The 17,541-nt window shown below is 46.0% G+C and overlaps 1 protein-coding gene across 3 annotated transcripts in view; it reads right to left on the bottom strand.

Moving 5' to 3' along the window:
• Window positions 1-17,541, bottom strand: part of LOC144153048 (solute carrier family 41 member 3-like) — a 280,541-nt gene that overhangs the window by 14,207 nt on the left and 248,793 nt on the right. For all 3 annotated transcript variants that reach the window (XM_077684684.1, XM_077684683.1, XM_077684685.1), the window contains 5 exons: window positions 16,317-16,424; window positions 13,842-13,913; window positions 12,006-12,150; window positions 4,979-5,125; window positions 3,313-3,460 (listed from right to left, as the gene is read on the bottom strand). In XM_077684684.1, the coding sequence (XP_077540810.1) occupies window positions 3,313-3,460; window positions 4,979-5,125; window positions 12,006-12,150; window positions 13,842-13,913; window positions 16,317-16,424 (620 nt within the window). The remainder of the gene's footprint in view (window positions 1-3,312; window positions 3,461-4,978; window positions 5,126-12,005; window positions 12,151-13,841; window positions 13,914-16,316; window positions 16,425-17,541) is intronic.

Genomic DNA, 17,541 nt, shown 5'->3' with positions numbered 1-17,541 from the left:
ACCAACATTCTTTAAACGACTAGTGGCAATCATCTGCGACTACGTTAAGGGAGACCTGAGGGCAACCAGCAAGTTCGTTTCACACGATAGCCTCACCTTCCCATAGCCATTTTCGCGTTGATAGACGTGACACGACTGCAGTGACTGTTTGCGTCACGATGAAACGGAAGCAAGCGAGGCAGCGGTGACGTATAGAAGTATAGAAGCAACCAAATACACAACGTTAGCATGTACCGAGCGGTTTGGTCAATGCCGGTCAAATCAGTCGTGCTTTGTCAAACTGCTACGTCCTTTGCAGCTCTGGAACACTAAGCAAATTGTTCCTTCATGGGAATCGTCGCCAGAATACAGACGCTTCGTTGAAGTAAAACATAGCGTACTTTTGGGGCCACGCGAACGTTGGCAACGAAGCAACCGCTTCTGCGTAGCTTGCACGTACGCTTCCTCGAAAATCGGTACCGCCGCCCCTAGAATGGCCGAGTAGCGCTATCCAGCGGCAGCCAGGAAAGACACTGCGCACGGCAGACGATTTAAGCCCTTCCAGTGCAAGTTGCGCCCAATAGCCAGTGGCGGCGGGTCCTGTCATCCAGTTCGCGCTATTTTCTACCTCATTTTAAAAGAGCTACGCACAGCAGTAGTATATCCGTGTTCTCGGTTATCTAATCTATCAATCTAGAGCAACGTGTACTTTGACTTCAGTGTTCCTTTAATCACGCCGACCGGTACGCTTTCGGTCGACGCTGATGAAGGTAACAATTCATGAGTAATGGCTGATGAAATTGATTAGAAGTTCGCACATTTTATGCCTCATTTATAGGACAATGTTTATTTGAAAACCGGTGCACGTACGTCTACTGGGAGCCTCTTACACCTCGGTTTCGGAAACGGTAAACACAACTTGGGGCTAACAGTCCCGTTTTTGCAGGAGCAGCAAGCCATTGACTAGTCAAGCCTCAAGTTCCGTCGTCAAACAACGATAATGTGTGGGCAATGTGCGGGCTGCAGCTAATAACTAATAATTGTAACAGGGGCTTTTTCATTGATTGTAGGGTTTAACGCACCAACGCAACGCAGGCGATGAGGTGCGCCGTAGTGGAGGCCCCGGATTAATTTTGAGCACATGGGGTTCTTCAACCTGTACCGAAATCTCCTACACACTAACCGTGGCTTTCACAATACGTACAGGGCAAGTATTATTAAATATTTTAAGTACATTTTTGACCTCCAGTGGATATAGAGTTCAAACTTTCAGGCGGAGAAAAATCGGCAATGGGCAACAGCTCAACCGGTTTAGAAGAGAGCATCCCCTTATTTAGTTCGGCTTAGTTTGGTGACGTGGTGCTGGATAATCGATGCTATTTCAGCCAGGTATCTGCGACCAGTATACCAATCATTCATATGCACACATGATTGCTGCTGTTATAAATGCAAAGGGCTGTTATTTCATTTTGTATTTCGCATGTAATGCAGCAGCCCGAAACGCTCCATTAGCAACTCAGTGAGCACAAAACCGAACATATTTTGAAGAGACAATATACAAATAACCCAAAATATATTCGTTAGACCTATCGGGATTATGCAGAAAAAAAGTGAATATGCCATGCAAAATGCCTTAAAATGCACCGCTGACCAAATGACCACTTGGTCATTCTTGCGAAATAGTTCGGTGTGCTAGCGCTGCGAAACAAATTATTTGATCGGGCAGCCTTAGCCGCTCTACACTACACTCTACTGTACGTCAGCGTGCCTTCCTATTTACAGTCCTTTCCAGCTAGCAAATAAGAAGCACCTTTAACAAAGATTGGGGTCATTTTGATTTCAGGTTTCCATACCGGCTTTGAATTGTCCCGACAAGGTCTTTGTTAGACGGTTCTATCATATTTGTGCGCGAAAGCACTAATGCACCATTGTGTGAAATCTGGCGTCTGGAAATGGCGTGAACGAACAGGTTACGATCACGACCACTTGTAACGAGAGGACATAAGCGCCCCTAAGGACACTATTCTGTGTGCACGTGCTGTCGCCACTGTGATGCGTGAACTCCGACGTAGACGAAAGTACGGCTCAGAAGATGCAAGGGAAAACAAAAATGCTGCCTGGTGAGCCAAGAGGAAGGCGCTCGCTGCAGCTGAAATCACTTCCAGGCTATATTACTGCGTCCGTTACAACACGAAGGTAATTACACGCTTTTACACATCTTGTACGCTTGTTTTGTAACTGTTTTATACTTGTTTTGTACTAATCTACTAGTTTTCCACTAGTTTTTCTTTATTCCTCTGGTCATGCTTGGTTGCTGCTGCGTGTTTAAGGTGGCCAGGGCCCTTAAGCCTTTTCAACAGCTTTCTTCCTGGTCTTTTTGCAACATGGTTCCCAAACTCAATTGAATTCAACGTATACCCCCTTCATGCCGAAAGCACTGTCGCCACAAATGATGACAATCATGACCAGCGTACCATTACATCGCGTTGCCTGGAACAGAACTTAATGTCTCGCAATTCTACATGTAAGCGGCCCTAAGTGTGTGTTTTTGGCACGAGAGAACTTTCAACTCCAGGCTGTCCAGCGAGTCATCGTGGCGCTGGCCAGGCAGGAGGACCCCGGCTACCCGGTGACGGGGAGCGGAGGACCCCTAGCCGGGTTGGCTACATCTGTGGTCACGACTCTGGCCAAGTCATGAAGACCTAGCAATAGGACTTCATTCGCAGGCCCCAAAGAAGTTTTCCCAATCCAATCCAATGTCAGCATAATGACTTGTCCAGGGGAAACCGACAGAGGAAAGCACATCACTTTAATACGAGCTTAAATAGTGAAGGACAACGTATTTCTGCACACATACGAAAGCCGGGCACGCTAAAGCACACCCTTTGGAAAAATGTTCTAGGCCAATCTTAAGCCTCCTGGACAACAAAGAATTGGAGACCAAGCTTTACCCTTGAATTGACAAAACCATTTTACGACAGTAAGAAAAAAAGGTGTTTTCTCTAGCTTTCCCGCATACAACGTTTCAGCCTCGCCCAGAACGTAAGTGTGTGCATTCAATTTTTTTGGCCTGTGCACTTTCGGCATGGCCTAAAAAATTTTGACAAAGACTGTACGTTCATGGCGTAACGGGGAGACATTATGAAGGAGGAAAAGAATATAAAATAGTTCAGACATGGTGTGCTGTCTTTGCGTCCCTATTCGCATTGCGCCTCGCTAAGCTATGGGAGTGCTTCCCTGTCTGTGCCTGAAGAGTCGAAGAACCCTGTTCAAATCTTATCAAAATTAAGTGTGTCACCAGTAGAGGTTACGGACGATGCTGATAATAGTTACCTTGAGACGACAATGGCCAGAAGAATTGGAAGCCACCCTTGGCTCAGGACCTCTCGCGTGTAGATGTTCCGATGTGCCAAGAATGCCCACACAGGAACCAGGAAAATAGTCACTCCTAAGAGGATGCCAGCCACCCAGTGGTGATGGCCTGTGAAAGAAATAATTAACGCAGAGACGTTATGGAGAGTCAGAGCTCCGGATGCTTTCCGTTCCAATCTCCCGCGTCATTCATTGCAGGAGTGGTGTCGTCGATATATTTCAAGTGCCCTTGGTAAGTCAGGCAGGCACGAAATTAAAAATACCCGTTTTTCATGATTACCCTCAAAATGGTGGTCTAATTTTAATTGCCGTATTTGCACGATTTTAACGCACCCAATTGTAACTTACAGAAACGTTTATGCAGAAAATTCTTAAAAATAACTTGACGCCGATTCTACCGCGCAGATTTATAAGACATGACACCACGTACCTGGCAGAAGACATTTTATTTGACGCATGAAAATATGGCAGCCAACATCACTTGTGATTCCTAAGCGTGCTTATCCAGCTCCTGATGGAAATTAAACTAAAGGGCAACATTGAAAGTGTTCGCTATTTTAAGTGCTTGGACCTCCATAATTTTATACGTGATATACTAACCGCAGCAGCAGAAAAATGTCCAACAGCTGACTGGTTGGCATGCCAATTGAGAAATGCGTGTGCCAAAATTTACTCGCGTGACGTTGACGGATAGTTTTGGAATGGATTGAGTTGGTTTTTGGGAGCGGTTCGTGTCCACGACAATGCTTCTGACCTGTTTGAAGCTTATTTTGGTTTTGAGCCCGATTGCAACTCGCACACAAATTTCAAAGCTGCTTTTAGAAAAAAAAAGGGTACGGGTTCGAATCATGCAAACACGGTATTTTATTTAATGCCTAATGGTACGCCGCCTTTCTCACTGTCATATTTTCCTCTGAAAGACGAAGTAGATGCACATCAGTTGTCATAAAGGCAAATTCCGTAGTCTAACCTGAATATACTGCACCGTTCTTGACAATTATATAAAAAAAGACTTGGAAGGGCCTGCAGGCTTACTTTCATAATTGCTTCAGCTCCATGTACGTTGCTGTTTAGCCTTTTTTCCGGTGAATCAATCATGCGATGGAACAAGCCAACCGATTTTGACCTACTGAAACTGTTGGCCAGCGAAGACAACAATAAGGGTATGTACTGGTAAATTCCTACTAAGGTCATGGTGAACACGAAGGCCCCTTAATAATGAATAGGGAAATTATTCTGGTTTCAGTAGCTTTCATGCTGGACTAAGGCGCCTGAACGGTAGGACAGATGCTTTTTTTTATTCCGTTATTGCACGTGGCTTTTAACCGCCGTTGATGCCTGGGGGAAAGGAATGTTTGCTTTCTGCTCAGACTGGCAAGTTTAAGAAACACATTTTCGTGCACACCTGCGTATCTTAAAAATTATTAATGTTTCAATTCGAAGACTGTGGAAACACTGAGCCTTAGTATAGTTATGGACAGTTACGATAACAGTTATCACGTACTACGTCTGTAACTTCCGTATAACCTTTTATTAGTGTAAGAGTCCGATTATTTTAATGATAATATTATTTTTCTAACTTCCTTACTTTTAGGGATTGGTTTATAACGTCGGGGAGTAAGCTCACCGAGCGTCACGTGTAGCAAAGTGGCTGAACCAGCGAGCAGGGCAAGAGTGATGATGTCCCCCAGGGATGCTGCCACAGGTGTCGCTACGTTGTCGGGATTCACGCGAAGTCTTTGACACACGAAGATCACCAGCACCATCACGCTCGCTGTAATGGAAAAAATGGCATGAAAAAGGGTCGAGGTCTGGAATGCAGCGATGATACATAATAACCGCAGCAACCGATATTTCCCCCAACAACTGATTCTTCTGGGCAAACAGGCAAGGGGTGTAAGTGAAGTGCATGCCAATGTGCCATAACATGATGGGGATTAGCACTGCTGAAGTTGAACAACGCCATGAGGAAGAAGGAAAAATGTCGAATTGCGTCAGCGGGTGCCGGGTTCTCTAGCTGCTCTTCCGACTTTCGTATCTGAGCTATTTTAAACTCCTTCAGCACAACAAATTGTGCACTCATGTTCTGAATGGCAATGGCAATGAGGACCGACGTATAAATGGAGTCCAGCATCCCTTTTAAAGACGATAGTCTTTCTTGGGCTACTTAAACCCAGAAATTTTGGTCTGTCTGTATGTCTGTCTGTCCGTCTGTCTGTCTGTGACTCGATTCAGCCACCCGGCCAAAGTAAAACAACGCTTGCGCAATAGTCTTATATAGTCAAAGCTAAATGTGCCCTTCTAAGTCCGGTGTAATGTTCATACTTGGCAATATTGTTGAAGAACAACAAGACATTACGCATATATAAGACCACAAATTAATACAGAAGTGATATTTGTAGCGTTCCTTTATAAAAAATCGTAGATGTGTGATTTTTGCGAGATTAAATACTTCATGAACTGAAGAAAAACATATCACTCCGCCGTCGCCTGCTGTCGCCCGCGCCATATAGCTTCTGGCGGCATTTGAAGAAATCAAGTGGCAACCGTTACGAAAGGTTCTACTAGATAGTTTGTACGATCTTCTTAGAACGCACGGGGAATAGGGAAACGCGGTACTATAAACATTGAAGTAGGGCGCCTCAATTCATGCGCGCCTCCGCCGTACGGCAGCGCTGGTATCGAGGCACCCGGCCTGGAGCCATAGAGATAATATACTGACTCTAGAGGGAAAGCGCGCCGCTGAGCCAATGCATTGGAACCGTACGACACACAGTGGCAGACATGATACAACAATTTGAAGGTTGCCAGCTGAGTTTTTGCTTACTAAAAACGGCGAAAGCGATGGGTTGTAATCTGGCAACGTGCTACTGTGGCCATAGAGTTAATACTACTCGTTTCCGCGTCCGGCTAGCGAAGCATGCCGGGATTAATTGTAACATGGCGGACCGCTGGTCAGGCGGATTTTGTGCAGGCGGCGTCGACAGCATTGCGTAGTTTATCTCCTGTGGGTAGGTAACCGACGTGTTTCCGGTTTAGCGTGTGACTTATATGTACTGAGACTATTTGAGCAAGATGTGGCAACGCTCACACAACACTTGCGCGCAAGCTCGAATGCGACTGATCGTATGCGCGAGGACGTCAAGGAATCAGCTGATCCGTACTGGGGCGCACAGAAAAAATGAATCTCCGTCATGATCTCCGTGCATTTTTGCGCTGTGCTGCTTTCTTTGCCATTCTGTGACATTTTGCGAGTAGCTCAATGCTTTTCAAGCGAAGTTAAGGGAAGAACTGTGGCTTTGTAGCTGAATGTAAAACCGTTGTTGAAACACACAAAAAAAGAAAAAAAAACGCTATCGCATGGGCCAACGCTGATATTGCCGGTGAGTCGCGGCCCTTTGAAGCACAGGAACGAAAGAGCGCGGTCGATCGCAGGCCAACGGAGTGGCAGAATGCATGCGCCAAGGGAGTATGCGCAATACAATCAGCGGCGTGTCCCGTTTTCCTTTCCGTCTGTATTCGTCAAGTTCTAGCTGCTTTCCACCACGTCAAAGGGAAAGCTTGCGGGACTGAATGGGCAGTGTTGAATGGGCAGCAATTTGCCGCACAGAGCGCGCGAGGAGAGAACATTGACTTGTTGACTTACTGTGGTTGATTAAAAATGAAACCGCATTTCGTTACCTATTTTTTCGCTCTACCTTCACGAACGTTTGCGCGAAAGTTCGAAGCACGGAGACCTGTAAGATATTCTATGAATAAAACAACTGGAACCGAACAATTATAAAAGTTCATTTTATTTCTCTTCCAACGGGAACAATCGCTGGCTGCCACTCCGTAGCCTGTAGTGAACTTGCGCTAGTCAAGGTCAGATCGGAATCGCTGTTCCGGCGTCAGTTCAGGGGCAATAGACAGGGTGTTTAACGTGAAGAAACGAATGACAGCCTCGCAAGCGCCCGGGGAGGCACTTGCTCAGCGCGTGCGTCCGAGTTGTACCAGTTGTACGCGTTGTGCACGCACGCAGATCTGAGCTGGATACTGCACACACACACACATTGCGCAAGTCAGGCGCAAGGGCCTCGCCACTTCCTAGCACACTTAAAGAAATCGAAACCAAAACCGAGCTACGCACTTACTTTTTGTTCGAAAATTAGAGCTTAATTACACTAAAAGTTTTTTGTAGAGCTAGTTTTAATTACTGAGGCAATTATATGCAACTGTTTTGCTTCAGTTCTTTGTTTTAGTTAAATAATTAACGAACAACTCTTTATAAAACTGAATACAATTGATCTGGCAACCATGGGAATTGTATCATGTCAGCGCCCACGATTCGTACGGTCTCGGAGCTCGCTTAACCCCCCTGCCTGGAGCAGTGGAACGCGGTAAATTTAAATAGGCTTGAATAAACGTTTAGCGGGTTTCCCTTGGGAGGAGCGCGACGCAAGAGGAACAACATGAGAAGTGAGCGGGAAAGCGAAGGGAGGCATTTACTTGGCAAATGTCGACAAAGACTATCGTCTTTTGTCGACATTTGCAACGAAAGGAGCAGATACGCGGCCAATTTTTTCTTCCGTGAGTAGTCACAGCTGCCACTTTTAAGGCACCGACATGTTTGCGCCTCATTGTGCCATAGTCGAAGCTTTGTCGTCGCTGTCAGGTTACAGCACGTTTGTTAGCACGAGGCCAGCCAACAATAAACAGAATTCAGGGGGATGGGGGTAGCTTTTTGCGGTATGTTTCCTTTGTCAAAGGCACAGTGCACTGAGACTGTGCTTAGCTAAATAAAAAAAGCGTGGCGATTCCTTGGCCCCTTGTGAAATTAAAAATAAAGGGATTAACCTACCCAAACATTAAAAAAATAATGCCCAGATAAAGACAATACAGTATTATTCATCATTATTTTAAAACCCAGGAAACGGATTACAACACGCAGCAGTACAAATGCTTCAAAGAAGTAATACTAGATCCCCCGAACTGAAGCCCTTGCAATCATCGCAACATTTTTGTCATCGTCTGTATCTGGAGAATGAAAACCTCTTGTACAAACTTGCACAACCTTCTATACTCGAATACAGAAATGCACACAGTTTTTAAATGCCCGCAGTTTTTAATTGATCCCTTCCAGTGCGTTTTTAATTTATATACCTCCCATTACATTGTTTGCTGGCCGTTCTGCTACTCGGATTGTTCACTTCTTGCTGGTCCGTCTAAATGGTTGAGTAAAGCCCTTTGTTTATGTAATTTCAGTTATAGTACTCTGCGATTCGCTGCCGTGGTTCTCTGCGCGCTAACCAAGTCTTGATTTCAAGTTGCTTAGTGAGGTCCCAAATTAAAAACCAATAACTCAGCGCTAGAAATATTCATTGGATTCATACATTTTTTGTAATATCGTTTACCTAGTCCTGAAAGCACTTCCTTCATGCGCTCCAGTCCGCTACGACTGTATGCCGAAATTATTCCTGGTGGTGCGATTCAGTACTAACAGGCTGTTCACGATAACGGTATTAATCTTTTTCCTCTGTAGCGGTTTATTACCTATTGTGAAGGGTCGTTTCGCAATAAAAGCGACAACACTTGCTACATGTTCCGCGTACTGATGCAGCATAGGATAGCGTGTAAGGAAAAAAAACGACAGTACAGGCGGGTTCACAGTTTTACTGTGCCTCTTATTTTTTATTCTGCTTCAGTGCGCAGTCTTCGTAGCTGTTTATATTTCTCTTCTTTTTCATGTTTATAATTATGAATATCACAAGGATTTTCGAAAGCAGCAGTTGCAAACGCCCTCATAGGTTTCATCCGGATTCCCAATTCATAACGATCACAGGTTCCCACCTTTTTCTTATATGATTTTTTTTGCCAATCGATGAATCTCCCAGCATTCCAGAAGCGTTGCAAAAATTTCCGGTAGAAAGCTTGCTTCAGTGAAAAAAAACTTAGGCAGAACTTCCTTTGGCGACTAACGATATGATGCGATTAGCACTCTTCAGGATGTACGACAGATTTCTGTTGAACGGAATTTACTTCCACCCCTCCCATCTCCCATCAGTACCTCTTTCAAGTTCTTTTTTACCTCCTGCAAGCCCTCCATTTGCCCTCCGAGGGGTAGTTTTCGAAGTAACGTTACGGCTTCTGTGCCCTCCGATAGCACAGGGAAGGAGGTTAGATTGTCAGATATGGGCAGACGAAAACTAGGCGAAACAGCACAAAAATGCCCATCGCATTAAATATTTAAATAAATGACAATACCAATTCACCGCAAAAGTTGGCATGTTTCATTCGGCATTTCGACCTCACGGGACGGAACGGCTAATTTGCCGTAGCAAAGGGTCAAAACTTAAAAGAAGGCGCACATCTTTAAAGCATACCACAGGAAGGCGCATTACGTTGGTGCTTTTTGAGAAGACGAAACGAGCTTAATGCACTCTTTGAATGGCCGGGCCGTTTGTTGAAAGATGTAGAAAAAGTACCCTTAGTTGCTGTGCTTAGTGACATTTAGGTATGCGCAAGGGTGCGTGCGCTCGAGCGGAAATATTTTAGAAGATGAACTTGTATGAGGATCTTTATCACCCACAAAAAGACACAGAGTCGTGCTACTAAGTCGGGATGATCTTTTAGAAGGCTGCTGTAAGGTACGCTCCATTTCCTGGCTAAAGATTGCCAATTTCGGCCAAAGACGGCCAACCGTAGGAAGCCCCACCTGAGGTTGTTATCTTGGGACCTCTCGCTTATTTGTGCCCATTCCCGCATCATGTACAGACTTTCGAAATAAACTACAGTTCAAATAAAAATGCATGTGCCATGGAAATGATCAGCTTAGGGGCTGGTTCAAACAATTTGCACTCAAGTTGTGCACGGCTGGGCTGCAACCAAATCTTCTTCCGTCGACATAGACGCTTAGAATAAGACATTTCGGCTCTAAAGTTGTGTAAAATGATGTGTAGTTGACTTAACTCTTTGGGCCCCTAAACAATTCTTCTGACTGAATTCTCGCGTCGAAAAAGCTGACGACCATAGCGAAGTGATGGATTATTACTAAAGCTTGACGTTCGGCTAGTTGGGTACACATGACACCTTGGGTAACAGCGTGGCAAGACTCGAACCAAAGAGAAGGCAGATGGAGTCAGCGCTGGTGTCTGTATGCCTTCTCTTAGGTCCACGTCTTGCCGCACTGTTACCCCAAGATGTCACGGATCATTACGCTGAGCTGCTACATTAGCCCCATGTTTTCACACCCAAAGCATAATTAGCCGACAATGGGTCACTCGCAAAAGCTGCTCTAAAGGCGTTCCATCGCGCAAACTTAGAACGAGCAAAAAGCAGACAAGTGCTTGTTGGTGAAAATTAGAAATGGAGGCACCTTATACAATCGGGGGAAAGGAAAATACACGACGCGGCGAGCGCTTTTACTGTCGTAATTTCCCTGCCCTTCTTATTTAAAGTCACACGTTTTCAAACAGTTAAAAAGATGCTGGAGCACGTGTTGACGCAGCTGGAGATAATATTCTCAGATTTATTCCAGAATTAAGGAAAGTTGGAAGCTGGGAAATCCAGCTCTGAAAGCTAAAGCAGGGAAAACTGGACAGATAAACTACAACACGGTGCTGCGTTTGCCGTACTTGTCTCCTGTATACTTGTGGTTCTGCTGTCACGATGCTACAATGAATTGCGCGTCCCAAGCAAACAGCCTTCATTATGAACAATATGAGCTTTGTGTAACACTTCTTACAGCGGAGTTGTGAGGCGGCCCTTTTATACATTTTTCTATGTCCTCACATAAAACCTTCCGAGACTCCACGCGTTACTGAAGTGTGACGTGTTCCATAGCGCCAGGCATTATCACATCAAACCTTCCGAGACTCCACGCGTTACTGAAGTGCGATGCGTTCCATAGCGCCAGGCATTATAACATGTGCTTTGACTCTGATACGGCGAAATGGAATTATCAGTGGCGCGTAACGTACAACCTAAATAGAATCCATTCGACACCCTTTGAGGACACAGCGCAGAAGCAAAGCGTCCCAGGCCTTGAAATGGACGTTATTGCTTTCTATTCAAAACGCTTAAAGGCTTCTATAGGTGTCCTTGGACCGCGGGTCAGTTGTGATGACACTAATTCTGTGGTCGCAATCGGTGATTTTAATGTGGATGTGCAGGGACCGAAAATACGGTGGTTTCTATTTCGTGTTCGAGACATTTGGTTTGCGGTGCCCCACCGATCCAGCAAATCCAACTGTACAATGGCGTACGTGCATCGAACTGGCGTTATTGAAAAACGTGTCCGCAGTTGTAAGGGTACCGATGAGTGGCTCTCACAGCGACAACAAAGCCATTGTGACCGTAGTTATTAAATGGCTGTAACTTTAAGATCCGCTGGTCATCTACCATCACAGGGAAGAATGGCCTTCAAGTTTTTGCATCATCCGTCTTGCTTGTCATGCCTATCGGTAGTTTTACTATAAGAACGTTTTGTAGAGACAGATGAGATTATGGCGACGGCAAGTGAAAAGTTAGCTTAGTGCTGATATGAAGCAATTTCAACAGCACATAGAAGAAAGGCTCTGCAGTCACAATAACCACTAAAAAGCAACAAACATATCCCTCAGTCTAGTGTAACCACAAACAGGAAGTGAGTCCAAAGCCGGCAGCATCGTGCTCACCTAAAACGATGCTTGCAAGCTCGGCAGTAAGTACAGCGCTTGTGGCCAGGGTCAGGACATGACTCCCGTCCACGACACCGCTGGATGCGAGCGATTTGATTATAGCCAGCAGGGCTGCCACCAGACCTGCTATCACCGCCTGGCACTGCACGTAAGAGGGTGAAACACCTTTTTCAAGGGGGCGTGAGACCATTTAGCGAGTAATACTCCATAAATAGGTTTGTTTTTCTGTCTGGAAAATGCAAGATAAGGACTACACCAATCGCATGGTCTGCAATATTTTACAAAAAGAAGTAAAAGTATATTTGCGGAGCTAATACAAAATACGACAAAACAGAGCGTAGGGACAGTACTCTGCCAAAGCAACTAATTTATTTCCTAAGGTATGCATGTGGTATAAATTCCGGACGCGGCCTTCCGAAACACGGGTGGGAAAGCACAACGTCTGCTAAACACGAGGAAAGGCATGGTCCGTGTACATTATGCACTAAGGGTGAGGAAGCACGATATCCGTTAAGCACAATAACAGTATTGTAAAAGTAGAATAAAAACAACACATCAAGTTGGGTTTCTCAATCACCTGACCATATGCATCGCCTGGCACCGCACATGCACACAAGAGTCGGATGAACTTAGTAAAACGTTTTTTGCAATCAAACTTCGCGAAGGGTGGGTTCTTACCCGAAGCGCTAAATATACTTCAATATTTATAGGGTTCCAAATTATTTGGGAACCAGCACACCCGGCCCTAACAGGAAATGAACATGCCCACGCGGCAGCTGGCGCTCTCAGCTGCCAAGACTGTTCTGATACGCCTGAGCTACAGTTTCCCACGGAGGAGAAGGGAACGCTTGGTTACCTACAGGGATATTACTGTCCACTACCTAGTGAGCTGCAACTAGTGCTCGGCCGCGCATCGTATATATGGCAAGTGGCAATCTTTAGCGTGGCGACTACTGCAGAGTAACACATTCCAATGCCACGTAACATATAGTCGCGTATAGGTTGTATTCACTGGCGACGCAGGCATGCAGCAACCATGCGATAGCGCCGTGGCTGGTTACGTCGGGCTCCGCAGGATGGCCGTACTTCTCCTTGCTAAGCACATGATGTGTGTTGGACGCACCAAACTCTACCCTACCGAACGGAAAGGAATGACTCGACTTCAGTGTGAATGCGATTAATAAAATCTCTGTTGACACCACCTTTTGAGATCACCTTTGAGAATCGGGTTGAAATGGAGCAGGCGAAGCACGCCGGTGTGCTTTTTTTTGCGGCTTGCGTGCGTGCGTGCGCAGTGGAACAAGCCGCGCCATGTCCGTGGCCGTTTTCATTGTTGCCAAGCGAAGAAATTGACAGCTAAACTTTTCAGTGAATACTAGCTCCATGACGAGATGTGTACATGGCGCTCCTCAAGGGCTACCTTCCAACATATTCTCCATGCCTCAATGGCTCCAGCAGCACAGAACCCTTTGAAGTATGAAAATAATTAATTTCATTAATTAAACATCCTATAGGCATGCGCTATGAAAAATCGCCATATTCCACAATCAAGTGTTATTAGGAATTCAGAGCAATGGGAGACCGTCACGCTAAGCTCTGACCCGGAGATAAAACTTAACGCAGTCCAAATGGCTGACGATGCCGCTCGGCCTCAAGGGTTCCTGGCCGCAATTTGAGGAAGAAGGACTGATAGAGGCTCCCACCCATCTCCTTCCTTACTCCATTTAGGGACCAAATAAAGTTTCTCTCTCTCGCTCTCCCTTCCTGTCTCTCTCGCACGCGCGCACATAAATTCAAAGAGAAGTAAAAGAACGGGCCAGCCCGGGTTGGTACCTGGATGAGTGCGAGATTCCCTCCAGCGATGCTGAGTTGCGCCGAGCGGGTGTCCATGTTGCCCAAGTTTGCCTGTACAAGATATAAAGAAGTGATATTCGGACACTGTGGTCTTTGTGTGGGACTCATCTCTCCTTCAATCTCTATAAACGGACCTTATGCCTTGCAGTGTTACGTTTATCACTTTTTAGAGTTCGTACGAGCAATTATAGGGGCAAGAAAGCCTTCGGTTACATGGCACATACGAAAAAAACACGCGCCAGTTCTTTTCTGGCATCAGCCACAACTTTTGATGTCAGAAATTGTTCAGCAGGAATTGTTGAAAAAATCGTTCAGCAGCAAGAGAACGGAATGGTGAAAAATAAGAATGCCTAGAGAAAAAAAAACAGTTAGATGCCCACGCCCCTAAGAGCACGGACAAGCCGTCGACAGCTTGGGGCTTCCGGTACCACTTAATGGTGCAGACATCGTAGATTGTATAGTTTTCATTTGTGTGACAAATAAATGGCGACAGTACATTTAGAGGAACCAATGACTCGACTATTTCAGCACAGTACAGGGCACCCTTAGGCTTCGGTTGTTTACGAGAGTGTGGAAGCAATATAAGAAAGGGCGCATCTATGAATGTATTGCAACGGGACATTTCAGGGTATTTTCTGATTGTTTTCTGCCTTAGTGCGGAGCAGCTGATGAGTACCACCAATACGAAACTGTTACTTTGAGCCAAACTGCCCATGCACTGTTCTCTTCAGCTTTCACGTAAACACGTTTTATGTTGCAGCGCAACAGAAAATATGCAACGTATGGGGTAGCACCTCCTTGCGTAAATAAAACTAACAATTCCTATCACGCATGAGACGAAGAAATTATTGGCAGTGCGGTACAGTTGGACACCTATACTGTTATTTTTAACCGTGCGTGTTGCCTTCTCCAGCGCATGATGATAAAAGTAGGTTTGCAACATATTTGTAGCCTTACAGAAAATGTTTTGAGTGTGCACTCAAAGCTGCATCCATCAGACACTCGTGCTCTTGAATAGCGAAGCTGTCCAGCAAATCGTAATTTGTCGTGTCCGCAGTTAAAAATACTAAGAAATTGCCAAATGCGCGGACGGGAGCAGGGGCCTCGAGGCGACCGTTGGGCAGTTAACAAAACCAAGATAATGCCTAGCGCTCGCGTTTTCGTGCCTCGCGACGACTTCCCAGCGTCCCCCGCGCACGTTCGCCAAGCCAAGTATACCCACTTAGGGAGATTAGCCAAGATTTCGGTGAACGCGTGGCAGTTATAAAAACCAAGAAAATGCCGAGCGCTCGTGTGTGCGTCCCTCGCTACCACCGCCCAGCGTTCCTGGCCCACGTTTGCAAGCCAAGCCCAGATTGCCCAGAAAAAGAGAAAAACTCCAGCGTTCGCCGTAATCCTGGCAACACTTGCTCGCAACGAGAAAGACACATCGTAGCGTACGCCTGTCCATAATGATGCCCAATGATTATCACTTCCCCCAAAAATGGACGCTTACACTTCTAGCAACAACACAGGAGTAAGTTCGTTGTGCCAGCGAAGAAGACGGAAATCGGTTGCAATCGTGGACTTAAAACTTCGTGGTGGTGGTTGAAGGTCGCGTACAGCTTCGCTACCTTCAAGTCGTACGCGTTAGTGTGAGCTTCCTTCATTTTTACGCACAAAAAAATAGAGAATTAAAAAAAATGTTTTAACTGGTGCGAACATCGTAGTTTAGTACGCTTGGCTTCTGGTACAGGAGTGCAGGCTCACAAAAATATTATTTGAGTGATATTGCAATAAACTTACTCTTTCAACATTTTTAGCTATATCACAAGAGAACAGTGCAGTTCAGGACAGACGGGCGTTCGAACACAACATTCCATACGCTTGCCAAACCTTTTGTGAATGAGCGTAGTAAGGAGACAGCAAGTTTAGTACCCTAGTTTACATCCCACGTACTTGAATGCCGAGGAGGAATACTCAAGAGGGCGCACCCGTGTGTGTACTGAAGTTACCTCTGCCTCAAACTCTGTGCATGTAGGTACTGGAATTGTTGAAAGACAGGTTTCTGTGGGCATATATAATCAATGTACCAGCCACATTTTGCGATGAATGACTAGCTTCCATTAAGATGAGCAATGCATCCTCTTTGAAGACATTGCTCCAAGCGCGTTGAAAAGGTGTGCCACTCGGTTTTTCTTAAAGGAGCATAATAGGCGGTTTCCTGAAGGCAAGCTGGTCATCTGTAACGTCATCTGTAAAACAGTTTCCCTTTCCCGTTTTTTGCAGGTTTATTATTCACGGAAATTTGACGCTAGCGCCGCTCATCAACATGCGCTTAAAATTCGGAAGAAACAGTTACTGTATGTCCAGTCCGGTACAGGTTGGAAATGAGTGCGAGGTAAGAAAACACAAAGTCAAGAGCAGGCCACCCGAGATGCAAAGGAAGCAAACTGGACGAATTCGGCACGATACCTGTGTGGACATTCGGCAGGCCAGGGTCATCTCCAGGTTCCCCTTCAGGCCGAGAAGCGGGGGCACCATGACCATCAATTCGGGAATGTCGATAAACACGCGCCAGTACTGCAGTAGAATTAAAACAAAAAATAACGCACATTAAAAATGACTCCAATCCACGTTGTGAAGGCGGTTGGGCTGCAAAGCTGTAAACGATACATACAACGATGACCCATGCTGCGTCACTTGAATTCACACACGTGGCTCTACAAAGAGTGAAACCAGAGATTGCAGCCGTTACCTTGGGATTCGCCGAAGCGGCATCCCGCACGCCGCCGCGTCGGCCACGGCCGGGTGACAGCGGCGGACTCCGACGCTCTAACCCGGCCGTGTGTCGGCAGAAACAAAACGGAGAGGAGCGTTTTTCGAAGGCTGACAGAAGAGCAACGCAAAGCATCGGTCTGGCCCTGACCGCCGCCGAATCTCAAGGGATTCCGGCCGACGGTTAGGGCGTGAACGGGGGTCTAGTCTAATGCCCTCTCCCTCGTCATTTTAGTCGCGTGCGAATAAAAGTTAATTCTCTCTCTCTCTCGAAGGCTGAGAACGAAGGCGGCACTCGCGACTATGGCGTCATCTCTCTCACTCCCTTCGCTCACTTTTGTTTTTCATGTCTCCCTTGCCATCAGCGCGCTCCCCTTCTCAGACGCTGAATACAAAACCACCCTCTTACCCCCCCTCCCTCTCATGTCCACGTGTGAGCGTAGCTTAGACGGCACGCCGACGGGCTGTCGCACCGCTTTTCTTCAGGCTCTGGCTGTGCCAGTATATTTGCGTAGCGTGGATGTAGCCAGTACACGCCTGGGATGTTTCTTTGTGTAGCCAGTAGTAGCCTGTGAGCTTTCTGCTGACGCGGACACGAAATCATCCTTGGCTGGTTAGAGGTATACTGCTTTGCAGTAAAACTAAGGGCAAGCAGAAGAATTGTTCTCATTCTAGCACCAAGAACAGATTTCTGCCCCTCATCCAGCCTCAACGTGTCTCGTCCAGCCGCTCCCCTTCGATATTTTTTCGCGTAACAGTCCCCAAGGTTCAGTAATACCACTATCCACGCAACAACTGCTTCTAATGCCCTTATTTCGCAATAAACACTGTCGAATGAAAAAACCTCTTCAACAAGGCGGCAACCGAAAATTTAGTTTCTGCTTTTGAGTCGCGTCTGCACACATGTTGAATTTACCATTTC

This window comes from Haemaphysalis longicornis, unplaced genomic scaffold (assembly GCF_048455015.1).
Source record: "Haemaphysalis longicornis isolate Haplotype H1 unplaced genomic scaffold, Haemaphysalis longicornis Haplotype H1 scaffold_9, whole genome shotgun sequence".
Classification (NCBI taxonomy): Eukaryota; Metazoa; Arthropoda; class Arachnida; order Ixodida; family Ixodidae; genus Haemaphysalis; species Haemaphysalis longicornis.
This window is presented reverse-complemented; position numbering and strand designations above follow the sequence as displayed.